The 13,674-nt window shown below is 37.9% G+C and overlaps 1 protein-coding gene across 3 annotated transcripts in view; it reads left to right on the top strand.

The window, feature by feature from the left end:
* The window catches only part of LOC112576465, a 44,549-nt gene extending 34,712 nt beyond the window's left edge, over nt 1-9,837 (top strand). For 2 of the 3 annotated variants that reach the window (XM_025258903.1, XM_025258902.1), the window contains exons 34-50: nt 321-406; nt 1,075-1,224; nt 1,615-1,710; nt 1,959-2,023; nt 2,231-2,353; nt 2,722-2,782; nt 3,010-3,080; nt 3,858-3,945; nt 4,392-4,444; nt 4,834-4,965; nt 5,234-5,309; nt 5,443-5,543; nt 5,871-6,011; nt 6,412-6,516; nt 6,925-7,084; nt 7,979-8,063; nt 9,269-9,675. In XM_025258903.1, the coding sequence (XP_025114688.1) occupies nt 321-406; nt 1,075-1,224; nt 1,615-1,710; nt 1,959-2,023; nt 2,231-2,353; nt 2,722-2,782; nt 3,010-3,080; nt 3,858-3,945; nt 4,392-4,444; nt 4,834-4,965; nt 5,234-5,309; nt 5,443-5,543; nt 5,871-6,011; nt 6,412-6,516; nt 6,925-7,084; nt 7,979-8,063; nt 9,269-9,387 (1,712 nt within the window). In that variant the 3' untranslated portion in view covers nt 9,388-9,675. Of the gene's footprint in view, nt 1-320; nt 407-1,074; nt 1,225-1,614; nt 1,711-1,958; nt 2,024-2,230; nt 2,354-2,721; nt 2,783-3,009; nt 3,081-3,857; nt 3,946-4,391; nt 4,445-4,833; nt 4,966-5,233; nt 5,310-5,442; nt 5,544-5,870; nt 6,012-6,411; nt 6,517-6,924; nt 7,085-7,978; nt 8,064-9,268 lie in introns of all 3 variants that reach the window. The other variant, XM_025258901.1, reaches the window with a different exon arrangement.
* Nucleotides 9,838-13,674: the final 3,837 nt, after the last annotated feature.

Genomic DNA, 13,674 nt, shown 5'->3' with positions numbered 1-13,674 from the left:
GAAGAATGTTATCAGATGAAACTGCAAGAAGGTGATCATCACTTCAGTTTATTCAGTGCAGCTCAAGGTCAGAGCCCATAGATCCAAACAGTTCGCACTTTAAAATAACATTATATACATTACATACAGTCCTGTTGCAAACCAGAAGAGTAAGAGAACGCAGAAGAAGCACATGTGAACATGAAGGTCCAACACTTTTATCCAAATCAAAGCACAACCACAAAACAAACAAAATCAAGGAGAGCCGATCCCCTCAGAATGAGTGAGCACTATGTCAGAAAACAAATACTATAAGTAGATGTGCATCGATAATTTTGCAGGTAGTGAATGGAGCAACGAGAGTGTTGAGGCCCTGTGTGACATGTCTCATTACATGACAGGAGAGAAGAAGCTTCTAGTGGCAAAGGTAAGTGTAGCAGGAATAGGCTCTGTGGCATCTATCATTTATAAAACCTTCCTTATGCATTGAAAGAGGTCAACAACATGGAGGTTAGGATTGTTCACGAAACCATGGACATGTATTGATGGACTGATGTTGTATGCCCAGACTCACTCTTGGCCTCTTGTGAAGTGATCCGCTGTTAGTCTCGGCAAGCCGTAACAAAGAATGTGAATAAACCGGAAGCTATGTCGTCTAATGCCTCGTTTTAGCAGTTAACAGGGATATTAGTTCGTGATGAAACAGTGTGAAGGTTTCAGCCAATGGGAGAACATACATGAGATCATACATGGGGCACATCTGTTCAGATGGGACATCATGAGTTTGACGTCTTTTTATGCAGTGATCTTTGTGGGCATGTGTCTCAAGAACAGAAGAAGGCTATTTATCCAGAAAATGTTGAGAAATAGTATCTTGTACTGATCTTTATCTCACCTGTAAGCAAAAAAAAAAAAAAAAAAAAAAAAAGCCATTTGGAAATCAGGGGTAAAAAAATTAAAACAATTTTTAGCACGTTTCTTGTAGAATTTTTTTATTATGCCTAATTTGTTTCTGTATCTTGTGAGGAATTCATTTCTGACTCAGAAAAAGATGAGGAATAAATTTGCAAAATGTGGATGATTTTTTTTGGAAAGGTGATTGATGTTGATGAAGCTGACTGTGCTGGTCAAAAGAAGTTTGTGCTCGACATCTTTGATACAAACATTTCCTCTCGAGACCTTCGTTTGAGCCAAGAACTAATTAATCTGAGATTGGCTCAGTGTAAGGATGAACAGAAACTAGAGGTAGGTGTTATAAGCTTGAAGCCTTTGTTATGTAATCAATTCAAATGAATGCTATCTCAGATAATGAGATTCTAAAATCATTAGCTTTTGTTTTAAAAAATTGGAATAGATTGTTAATTTGTTTTGATGCTGTGATAATGATGAACATGGAAACAATGACCTGGAAACTGAATTTTGAGAGCTGGCACAAGGACTTGTGAACTTTATTTTTTTTTTGTTGGCTTGCTTGTTTTTAAAATATGAACATTACTAAGAGTATGTTGTGGTGTCTTCATTAAACAGGATTTGTGATTGTTACAGTAAAAAGGGAGAAGTTCATTTTCTAGTTAGCCTAGTATTTGATTTATGTGGAAACTATTTTTATCTTTGTTTTCTTTGTGTGTTGATCAGTATCCATTTCCCAAAGTGACTTTTTCTAGACGGAAACTGTACCCCAGTTTTGAAGGCAAAGTCTCTGACATATGTGCTGCTCTCTACTGGAGTGAGGTAAGTTCCATTTCTTTTGGTGCTGCATGCAAAAACAGGTACCATTATTTATTCCCTAGGACATGGTCTTTTTTATCTTTATCTGTTTTGTATAAATATTCTCCTGCCTATTGTTTGCCCTCATTCTTCAACGTAAGATGGTGAGATGGAGGACACTGCATGTGCATGTGTGCATTTGTGTGTGTGCACGTGCGTGCATGTGGTTTTCCATGTACTAACTGTTCATTTATTCTGCTGGTGATCATCAGACAGAAGATCAAGCAGGATCATTGTCACAGGAACTCGCCAGTTTGCTGGACACTAAAGAAAAAATGTAAGTAATAAGCACAAGAAAAGTGTCATTGGCTATTAAAGGGCATAGAAGCTGTTCAACATGTGGATAAATGACTTTCCTTAGAGAAAGAGTTGATAGAAACTAAAAAGCAGCATGTTAGCAAATTCTAAATTACATAAAAATATGGATGAGTCTAAGCATCAGATGAGAAAAAAAAAATCACATCTAAAAATTTGTTTCTTGCAGGCTTGAGATTTTCATGCCTGGAGCATTAAGAACAACACTGAAGCTCATTGGCTATTTGTGGTCATGTGATGCCCATGCTACAGTTCTGACAGCTGTTGTACAGTGCATAAAGTGGAATCCCAGGTGATGATGGTTAAATGCAATGTTGTAACTTTGAAGAGTTAGCAAATGCAGAGTATAGTTCAGAAGAATGTGGCTTTCAGGAATTAATCCCACACACCCCTACCCACACCCATTGCGCAGTTGTTTAACACGCTGTTGATCAGATGAAGGTGGTTTTATCGTATACTGCCAGACCATTGCTGTTTGATAGCTTCAGATTATGCTTGTTATAATTGCTTGTGGATAAATTAAAAAAGAAAAGTGCATATGTATCAAGTATAAACATGCATGAGTGTGTGAGAGAAAGTGTAGAAATGAGTGAAATAACCAGATGTTTCTAACATGTCAGAATTTGTAAATGATGTATTTCTACAATGTATTTTTTTCAGCTTCTGTACAGCTGGTTTTGCACATGAGATAGTACTTCACCTTCTATTTTGTTTGGAGCAGGTTTGTCTTGTTATGTTTACTCTAATTTCACTTCATTAGCTATTACAAATTTCATCAGTTGATTATCAGTTTCTCCTTATGTCACCATTATCAAGAAATGTAGTTGCATTGATAAAGGGTAGAATTTTGATGTCCTCTCCTAAAGAATTTAGATGCCATTTTTCTGAGATACATGATACATATTTCATTTTGTCTGCATGGCAAAAACATTTTGAATTACTTATCAGGTACAACGGCCAATGATCCAAAGTCAAGCTGCCAAAGCTGCTGTTGACCTTGTCAAAATTCAACATTCAGTGTAAGTGTCTATTTACTTGATTTTAGGACAGGATGAGAGTAGCAGCATGTCTTAGATCTCTAAAAATCATTTCTATTTGTGTACTTTCCATGGGTTGAAAGTGTTTCTGCACAGCTGGTAATTTTTTGTTTCTTTTGAAAACATTAGCAACAATTCGCAGAATACTAGCATTATTCGGTAACGTCCTGTCTTCTGGCAGACTGTCAGTATACAGAGCAAATTAAAGGGCAGTGGCTAGGTAAGGAGAGCTATACGTGTCCGATTATTAAAGGGGGAAATAAAAATTGTAGTGATGATGGCTGCTACACAGTTCTCTTGCTTTCTTTCCCTTCCCCTACCGTTCCCTCTCACACTACAACCTCAGAATTTTCTCTTCATATTTTTTTTTTTTCATTCAGATTTGCCCTTAACATTTTATAGTGGGTTAAAAAACATGCTCTGGAGCAACTCACGCAAACCAAAGAATCTTCGATCCTCTCATAGATGAAAGAGGAATATTTTTGCATAATTTGGTCAGGAACAGTGTGGACTTGCACAGGCATGAACTGCCACCACATACATTCACACAACTGTGCAGAGTGTGTATGCTTGCACACACATGCATGCACGCACACAATCATGTCATTGCTTTATTTAGGCTTATGATAACCTCTGATGTAGAAGTTATCACTTGGAATGTAAGGCCCAAGTGCTGGTGAAATGTACCAAAGTAATACATAACACTTAGTCAAAGTGCTGTATTTCCTACCTTGATGGAGATTGTCTATATTTTTGCAGTGAAGAAAAATATTTCTGGGAGTATATGGATCAGAAGGAGATAATTTCAATCTTCTGTGATGTCTTGCATGCACAACTTGATGCACAGGTAATGTACACAGTTAAATTAAGATGTAGTGTAAAACATCTAAAGTTAAAATAACACACAAAGCTCATGAACCCCCCACCTCCCTTGCCCTAGACATTAATGTGAGGTCATTCACCCACTTACTAATTATGCGGCATATTCATGTAACACCTACAACCACCACACAAAAGAGCCAATATAATTTCTTATAAGTTCTTATATCTACAGTTCTGTTCTTTCAAGATGTTTCAATGATTAAAAATGCAAAATATCTGCCTACCAGACAAGTGTGATTATTGGCAAACAGTTTTGGCAGTTGATTGCAAACTTCAGTCAGACCTTTTTGAAAAGGATTAATCTGGTGTGGTTGTGGCTATGAAGAGATGATAATCTATAAAATGACAAACCCACCTGCATATGTTATTGATTTCATTTCCCTCTCTTCTCTTTATGTATTGTTACTACAGGTCATTGTTCCAGTGTGTTTTTTCCTCACAGAAATGTTTGGACACAGTGAAATGTATGTATTACTGCTAGTTTTCTTGATTTTATGCAATGCTTCATCTGCATTTTTATTTTATTCCACCATCCAGTCATCTTCTGTGTTTTCTTGATGCTATGCCTCATTCCATATGGTGCAACTTGGGGAGTTAAATTCAAAGGGTGACTTATTTTGGAATGTATCCTACTGGCACGAGTGCTTAGTGTGTCAGTCCCTGTAAGGAGGTATAAATGGTTTGCATGAATGATGACCAGCATTTTATTCCATCCCTTTTGTAACAAATATTACAAAATTAATAAATTGGTGAGAAAACATGGACACTGGGCCAGAGAACTCAAAGCCATCAAGTTTGTGGAGAATAAAGTTGAGAAAAGATAAGATAATTGTCTGCTGCTGGTCTTTTTCAGCTGCAAAAATGTGGTTAAGACTCAGTGTATGGACCAGGCAGTGGAGCTGCTGACACAGTGGCAGGCAAAAGAGAGTGTGGAAGTGACAGAGGCAATACTGGCTCTCTTGGAAGCAGCAGCTACATGGGACAAGTAGATTTTTCTTGTATTTTGCCTCCTCTGATTAAAAAAATTTTTTTTTGTTGTATTTGATTTTATGCTTTTGTTCCCATCCTGCAGAACTAAAGCTCAGTACTGATCTTGGCATGACAGACTGATGTAGATCTTTGTGTTAATATTGTATATTTAATGTTCTCACCTTGTGTCTGTGTTGCTCATAGTGTGGTTCATGTTGACTTGGTTTCGATGAATTGTTGAGACCAAGTGGCTTTGTTCATAATAAGCTGTTTGTACTTTTCAGGCTTCATCCTTATCTTCTGAGAGAAGCAGCTATACAGTGTGTTGTGACTACGCTCAGGAAGGAGCCATCACACTTAGTAAGTTCCAAAGAGTGGGTTTATTTTCAGATACTGTTTTTGTGTGATGTCTTTAGCAAACATGACTTTTTAAATTATAGTCGGTGCAGTATATTGATCTTATTCTGTCTTGTGTGCCTGTGTGTGTGTGTAGAGCATCTTTTACAGTGCCTCGATATGCCAGCAACTGTGCCAAGCTAGCAGAAAAAACAAGCGCATTTTGCTGGAGTCAGAGTTGGTGCCCATTGTAAAAGAGTAAGTATGCAACACTGTCGACATGTGTTCTGCCTACCTAGCACCATATGAACATGTACAATGTGGGCATGTAGCTGTGTTAGCATCTTGAAAATATGCTTAAAGAAATGTCTGACACATGTCGAGTTCACAAAGATGTATTGCAGACACTAAGATCTTTTTTTTCTCTTGCCCTTGGAGTGAAATGAGGTAACAAATCCACAATTGAGATAACTGCACACAATGATTCCAGGGTGTTGAAGGATTTCATCAATAATGATCATTGTTTCAAGTTACAGGTAGGAAAATAACTGTTAACTCTGATGTTAAAAACTCTGTTCTGTCTAGTCTGCTGACCAGAGGGCTTCAGAGTCCGGCCCTTGAGATGTGCCAAGAGCTGGAGGCATCTCTGTCTATTCATTTTCCCCAGCAAGAGGTTTTGGCTGGCAAGCATGCCTCCCAAATTCAGTCTCCAGAGACACATTCAGTGTGAGTTCACGTAGTTGAAAATTATGAATTGCATGCTGTGGTAAACGTGTGGTAGGGATACAATGATGTGCAGGGGATGGACAATGGAATGTAAAGACAGTATGTCTCCTTAATCTTTCCTAGAGACAGCTGGTGAGGAAGACACAAAACAGTGTATATGACGGTGATGTGCAGATGAATGATAGTGGAATGTATTGGCATGATCCTTCATGCATTCTTATAGACGGCTGATGACTAGTTAAGTAATGTTTGGAACATGACTTATTCACAATGATGCGTGGTTATGTTTTGTTCCTTATTCTTCTTATTTTCACTTTTTGCATTATTCTTTTGCTTTTTCACTCTTCTTCTTAAACATGCAAGTGTTGCAAACATATGTACCAGCTTTCATCATGTACAGGAAAGTGAGATGGTCCCAGAGCAGTTTCCGCCTACATCTTACAGTCTTACTACGTGGTGCAAAAGCTGAGGACTTCACTATTCAAGATGACAGGGTGTGTTGTTGGTAAGTTCAACTCAAAGAAGAGTGAGAAAGTAGTAATGTTCAAGCTTGTTTTGCTTTACTGTTGTGACATAATATTTGTCATTCTTTTTGTTTCCAATTCATGTTTCACACCCTGCTTTTTCTCTCACTTGTGAAAGGAACAGATCTGATGAAGTGTGTAATAAACTGACTGAGAGATGCTCAAAGTGTTGCATAGCAACAGGCCCATTAAACAAGTGCAGTGTAGATGTATTTCAAAGCTGTGTACCTTTGCTAGTACGTCTTTTTTGCTCATTTATCTTCTGGCTTTTTCTGTCCTCAGTGATCTAGTTCTACATCTGTATTATCTGCTCTTTTGTTTGCTTTTTTCTTTTTATAACAAATGACATCATATATCTACAAAACACTTTCTGTTTTCTTGTATTGCAGGCACTTGAAGAATAATCAGCCATTAGGCTTTGATTATAGACTTTTTGATAAAATACAACCTGAAAAGTGCCAGATAAAAGTTGGTGCCAATGATGTCAGACTCACGCTTACTAAACAGCAGAAGGGGAAGTGGAGTCGGCTGTTGAAGGAAAAGCAGAAGGTATCAGTTTCAGCACTGTACTCTGCTGTTATTTTCTATTCTCTCCCCTTTGATATCTTTAGCATCCAGGCATGTCCATTTTAATCCCTTCTGATTGGATACAGAGCATCAAATCAAATGCTGCAAAAATGGACACATTGTACTACAATGTTGTCTGAATCAAATGCTGAATCTTGAAGAGCTTAGGTTCTGCCAGTAGTAGCAAACTTTATCTTGGTCATGGTGCTGGCCAGGAAGACGTGACATGCTCTACTAGGAGCTGGCCAATAGATCAGGCAGGAGACAGTACAGACTCTTTTTGCCCACGTTTGGTGTTTCACCGACAGAAATATTAGAAGTGAGATGGTTGAAGGAAGATATTTACATCTACACTACAGTATTTAACTTGATTACCAAGAAACGTACTGAGTGGCACTGTTATAAAAATGTGAACGTTATATTTCAAGTGTTTACAAATATTAAAGTTTATTGTCAATGTCTGCAAATACACAGTGTAAAAGGTTATTGTCAACTGTCTTCATATTTGATATGAAAGTTTATAGTCAATAGTCTGCACACATGAAAGATTTTTGCCAAAGGTCATTACATATGAAAGATTTGTTTTGCTAAGCATCTGCACTTTCGACAACTTTATTGCAGAAAGACATACACACTAAAACATTAGACAAGGATGAATTGCAGTATCCTAGCCAACTTGGCAGCCTTTGTTTGGAACTTATAATCCAAGTCCCTTAACACCTGGTTATTGCCCTAATTTTCTTTTAAACCTCTTAGTGTATTATATAATACACATACAGATGAATTTGAAATTTGCTAATGACATAGACATTGTTTCCTGCTGCTTTTTAGTAAAATGGCAAGTCTTCTTCACTTGCACTCCATACTTCTTTGCAGCATCCTTTAGTTACTGTTGATTTTGACAACCTGAAGGACAGCTCAGAGTCAGAAGAGGAAAATGACAAAACTGGATCATCTCATGGTCAGTGAAAACTCATGTTTATTTTTACACTTGTTTAGTTTATTCCTAGTTACTCCTTCAAGAGCTTTAGGGCTGCAACTATTACCTCACCAGCGGACCCATTTTTGGGCAGCCCCAACTGACGTCCTTTACCTCGCTCTCTACTGTTCTTTTCCAAGTCTGCTTTGGTCTCCCAAATTTCCTCTTCCCCTGAGGGTTCCAGTCAAGTGCCTGCCTGGCAATGGTGTCAGCTGGTTTGCGCAGGGTGTGTCCTATCCAGCCCCATTGGTGCTTTGTGATATTTTGACTAGTGGCATTGTGGTTGGTTCTTTTCCACAGGCTGCTGTTGGAGATCTTTTCAGGCCATCTCATTCTTAGAATATGGCGTAGGCATCGGTTGGTAAAGGTCTGGAGCTTGTTGTTGACAGTGCCTCTCCAGGTTTCAAAACCATACAGTAGGACTGCCTTAACACTGGTGTTGAAGATGCTGGTCTGACTGTGGAAGGATAATGCTCGGGAGTTCCAATGGGGTGTAGGCTGTTGAAAGCATACCTGGCTTTGTTGGTGCGGTTTTTGATGTCATCTTCCACTCCACCATCCTTGTTGACAATCTGTTTTCAGAATGTTCAGTTCTCTCCTTGAAGTTGGATTGTGAGTTTCTGCTTGTTGTTGATTCTCAAACTTCTGTCTTCTTCTCGGCTTCCTTTGCTAACTTAGCTTGGTTTGTGCATGCTGCTGTCAATGAAATAGGAGACTAATGTCATTTTGCAAAGTCCAGGTCCTCTAGCTGTTTGTTGAAGGTCCACTGGATACCGGTGTTGTTGTCTTAGGTTGCCTTGTGTGTAATCAAGTCTATGACCATCAGGAAGATTGTTGGTGATAATATGCAACCTTGTCTTACCCTAGTCTTCATTACAAAAGGTTAAGTGAGTTTGCTGTTGTGGATAACTTGCAAGGACAAGTCATGGTACAACCCTTCAATAATGTTATTGAGCTTAGTGGATCATCAGCCTCGAGATGACGTCCCTGTCTACACTATCACATGCCTTCTCAAAATCCACAAAAAGTTTTACCCTTGAGCATGTAGGTTTTGAGGGGTTACAATCTTTTTTTCCTCCAGAGTCCTTGGTGTTGTATTAAATGAATTGTGTTATAATTTTGGTGTATATTAGCTTCACTTTAAAAAAAAGCATACGATGTTTGATTGTGTGATGTCTCCTTTGCAGGTAAAGTGCGTCTTCCCGTGCTGGAAGAGGATGTGAAGAGAGAGTGTTTGTCTTTGAGTGATGACAGCTCACAGTCTCAAGATGACCTTGTGTCCAGTTCAGATGATGAAAGGTTTTAGAGTGTGGTGTAATATGCATGGAATTAGATAAAAACTTTGCAAAATCTTGTCTCCTGACATAGTCGCATTGAATAGCCTGTGGCTTATATCTGGAGTTCTTATTGGACTAAATAATGTACAGTTACATCTGTATATTTTTGTCTTGGTAGCCTTGCCCAAGCATACTTGATGGCTGACACTGACCACCCAAGTCAATCTCTTGGGTCTGCTTGTTGACCTGCTGTCTGTGCCACGGATCAGACAGGAGAATCTATTACTGTTTATTACATCTTCTGTCTTGCCAGTTAATGCATTTCTTTGTTCTTTATTCCCCAGGTTTTTGTTTGATTGTGTGCATGTGAAGATGTGATTGTGTGGTGTGCTGTAATGTTGCATACAAAGTATTCCATTGCAATGTAAATATTTGTACTGATGTAATATATATGTTACAATAAATTTTTTAAAAATCTATTATGCAACAGATCCATTACCACATCTCACCAGAGGTGAATATTTCTTACATTGTATAAAAACATAGCAATAACATAGTTGTTAGTGTATGCCACACACACACATGGAACAGATACTAAAGCGGCTGTGTGTAATACACATTATCTTGACACCATGTGGCCAGCGGCAGCATTTCGCCAATCGCCTCTAGGTCTCTGAAAATATAATCGCAGGTGTTCTTTATACAAATACCCGAAAATAGCAAAAGGTGTGGATGGCTTGTCCGTTCTTGTCTGGCTGGTGAGTCATAATCCTGTACAGGTACCCGGATAGCATGTAGCTTCAGCTAGAAACGTATTCCAGTCTGCTTTTTGAAACCGTGCTTTCAACTAGTATCTAGATAGTGATGCACGAGAAAACATTCATATACAGCCTAGTCGTCATCTCTTTATTGCATGTCTCGTATTGACTTATTGCTAGCCGTGTTAAACAAGTTGTGACAAAAACATTTACGTTCAGAAAACACTTCTAAGTTTAATTAAGCAAATTATCGAACCCATGTCTTCACGTTAAACCCGACAATAATAACAAGCAGTTTATTAAGCTATCGTCACCATATTATTTCACTTTAAGAAAAATCCACTACCGTCACAAACGGTGGGAGAGGTTACGAACAATTAAAACACTAAATTCGTGCGTCATGCCAGTTTGTTTCTCCTACACCAACTTCCTGGGCATGAAGAAGGATTTGATTCGTCTGCCTCCTGAAATGGTTAGGCTGAAAATATTTTTGAAAGAATTGGGTGGAAAGACTCTCTGCACTGCTGTCGCTGAAACTGATCTGCAACGATCAGCTGAAATTAAAATCACTGATAAGAAGCATTTCCGACACATTACATATGTCTATGAGAATGGTACGCTCTGTTCCTATTCCGGTGTAAGGGCAACTACCTGTTCACTGTTGGTGACTACTGCAGAAGCAACATGCAAAGATTTTTTATTGTCAAGAAGACACTTTATGAAAAAAAATCAGACTGGAAGAACGCTCTGGAAAGCATCAAAGCATTGGGCATACAGATGATAATCCCACTCTACATCAGTTCAGACACCAGGAGATTAACATTTGGCTCTAGAGGACCTTGGCATTGACAATTCAACCATGCGCCAATCAACAAAATGAAAATGTACAGCCAATAATTACAATAAATTCTTTTAAAAAAAAAACAGAACAAATTGAGCAGATGTCAAAATAACTTTTATTATTTCACAAGTCACGTGTCTTAACAACTCTGTTAACAATTTTTAAAATTCAAGTTTTCTTTTCTTATTACAGTTCATGATTGGGGCTGTCTGGCCACTGTTATGAACACACTCAGTGTGACCGCAGCCCCGGGTACATATGGTTAACTTTTATACATTTACATTATACATATACATTTGAACTTTTATACATTTATGTTTATAACACATTACCTTGAAAAAAACAAAGAGGGGTTGTAGGTTTAAATGTTGAGGACAACATTTCTCCTGGAGGAGAGTTGAGCGTGCGTGAAGGGATGAAAGAACATGAATGATGAAAGAGCTTGAGTGATGAAAGTTTTCAGAATGCGTGTATGGATGACGAAATGATGAGGAAAGTAACGGAGGAGACAGCATGAGTCTGCGAACAAGTGGAAAATCAGTGAGTAGCGAACCCCTAATACAGCAATAAGGTTTAAGTTTTGGATAAAACATTCTAAAACAAGTAAAAGGAATGTTTTATGAACATTTAAACATCATTAAAACATTTTGCGTAAGCATTTTTAAAACGTTTCCATGCTATCTGGGATAATAGTAATCCAATCCAAGATGTATTTAAAAACAATATATAAAACCTTTACGTTTGACTGTCATCAGAGTATAGTGCTATAGTCCATCATTATTTAGGGGCGGTGTAGCTAGACTGTTGAGCAAGACTAGATGTTGAAACTATGGATCTTCTAGTGTTGCTGAATGGATTAGCAGACATTTTCGTGGTATTTTTTTAAAATCAAAACCAATAATAAAGTGTGAAAAGACGATGTTCTGGGCCCTTCCCTGTCAACGGTTTAGGCGCGAAAAGCATTCACGCGCTTGGGCGTGGCTTGGGTATCGTGGGCGCTGGCTATTGGTTACAGCCCCTGGGAGACAAGTTGTAATCGCCGAGCATAGCAGTTAAACTTATGTATTTCAAAAGTAAGTAACATTTTTTTTTTAATTTGTACGAGTATGATTTTGTTCTTAATTTAAAACATATTTTCTTCAATTGTTTGATATTTGATTCTATCCCTATAGTAGCATCGATTTTTGAAAAGTTGAACCCAGATAGTACACTGTGACAGTTAACGCAGACCCTGTTCTACAGCTACTATACTATTCTAACAAACATGATCAGGAAGCACTACTGTAGTATGATGTGCTTTAAGCTAAATGACTACCCAATCTGCGATGTCTCTCCATATAATAAGTAGCAAAAAGAAAGGGTGGTGGTGGGAGGGGTCAAAATACAAGTTGGAAATAAAATGACAAAATCTTTAATTTAAAAGAAAGAAAACTGTTAAAGGTCCAGCAATTGATTCACGGCCTTCGCAGTGTTGTGAGTAGAAAATCTTTTCTACAGTAATAAGGTTTAAGTTTTAGATGAAACATTTTAAAACATGTAAAAGATATAAACCTTTAAACATTATTAAAACATTTTGCGTAATAGTAATACAAACCAAGACATATTTTAAAAACAATTTATAAAACCTTTATGTTTGGCTGTCATCAGAGTATAGTGCTATAGTGACTAGTCCATCATTATTTAGGGGCAGTGTAGCTAGACCGTTGAGCAAGACTCGATGTTGAAGCGATGCTCATGCGTAGAAACTATGGATCTTTTTAAATCAAAGCCATATGTGTTTAGCCTTTTCGTGTTATTTTTATTTAAATTTGATATTTCCGATCTAATATTTTATAATTTTGAAATGACTTTTCTCTTGATTCATAGAAAACGGAAAAACTGAGATACACAACACGAAAAACGAAGCGTGTTCAGTCTGCAGAGGAGGTATGAAATATGCACGTGTATGTCTTTTACCATCGACACCCACCAAATCACGTCGACATTTCACTGCATGCGCTTATACTAAATTGTTGATATAATACCACGTTCTTTGTAATTAAAATGTTAATGCAAGGAATGCATCACTTTAAACATCACTTTTGCTGACATATGACGACTGTCAGCCACGGACCACCTGACTTATGCCCGCGGACCACACTTTGAGAACCACTGCCTTAACCAACGCCCGCTCCATTGATAACAAAATGACAGAACTCGCTACGCTGGTGAAATGCGACCGCGAATATCGCTGCAGCAGCCTCATGTGTGTTACAGAGACATGGCTTAATTAGTAGCAACAAAACCGACGTCCACCTTTTCACTACGATTAGGCATGACAGGAATAACGAAAACACGGAAAAAATAAAGGCGGAGGGCTGTGCATATTCGTAAACAACTGGACTCTTTCCGATGTAATTTTTTACAATTTTGAAATGACTTTTTTCTTCAGAGTAAAACATGGGGCCTAAAAGAACCGCAAATAGAAGTGTACGTCCCTCGTTTCTGGTTTTATGTACAGCCTGACGGCTGTTTACTTTGCATGCTTGTGTTTACTTTGCATTTAATGTTGTTTTTTTTTACTTCTTTGTGACAGTTGTATTATGTTGGTCTTATTTTATACTCTGCATCTCCTCCATATAGCAGATAGTATTGAAACATTGTATAAACGTGTGAAAAAAGTTGACACCGTGAAGTTTTAGCAATTTTTGCAAAAAATGTGCGTCAAACGTTAATTA

Source organism: Pomacea canaliculata, linkage group LG12 (assembly GCF_003073045.1).
Source record: "Pomacea canaliculata isolate SZHN2017 linkage group LG12, ASM307304v1, whole genome shotgun sequence".
Classification (NCBI taxonomy): Eukaryota; Metazoa; Mollusca; class Gastropoda; order Architaenioglossa; family Ampullariidae; genus Pomacea; species Pomacea canaliculata.
This window is presented reverse-complemented; position numbering and strand designations above follow the sequence as displayed.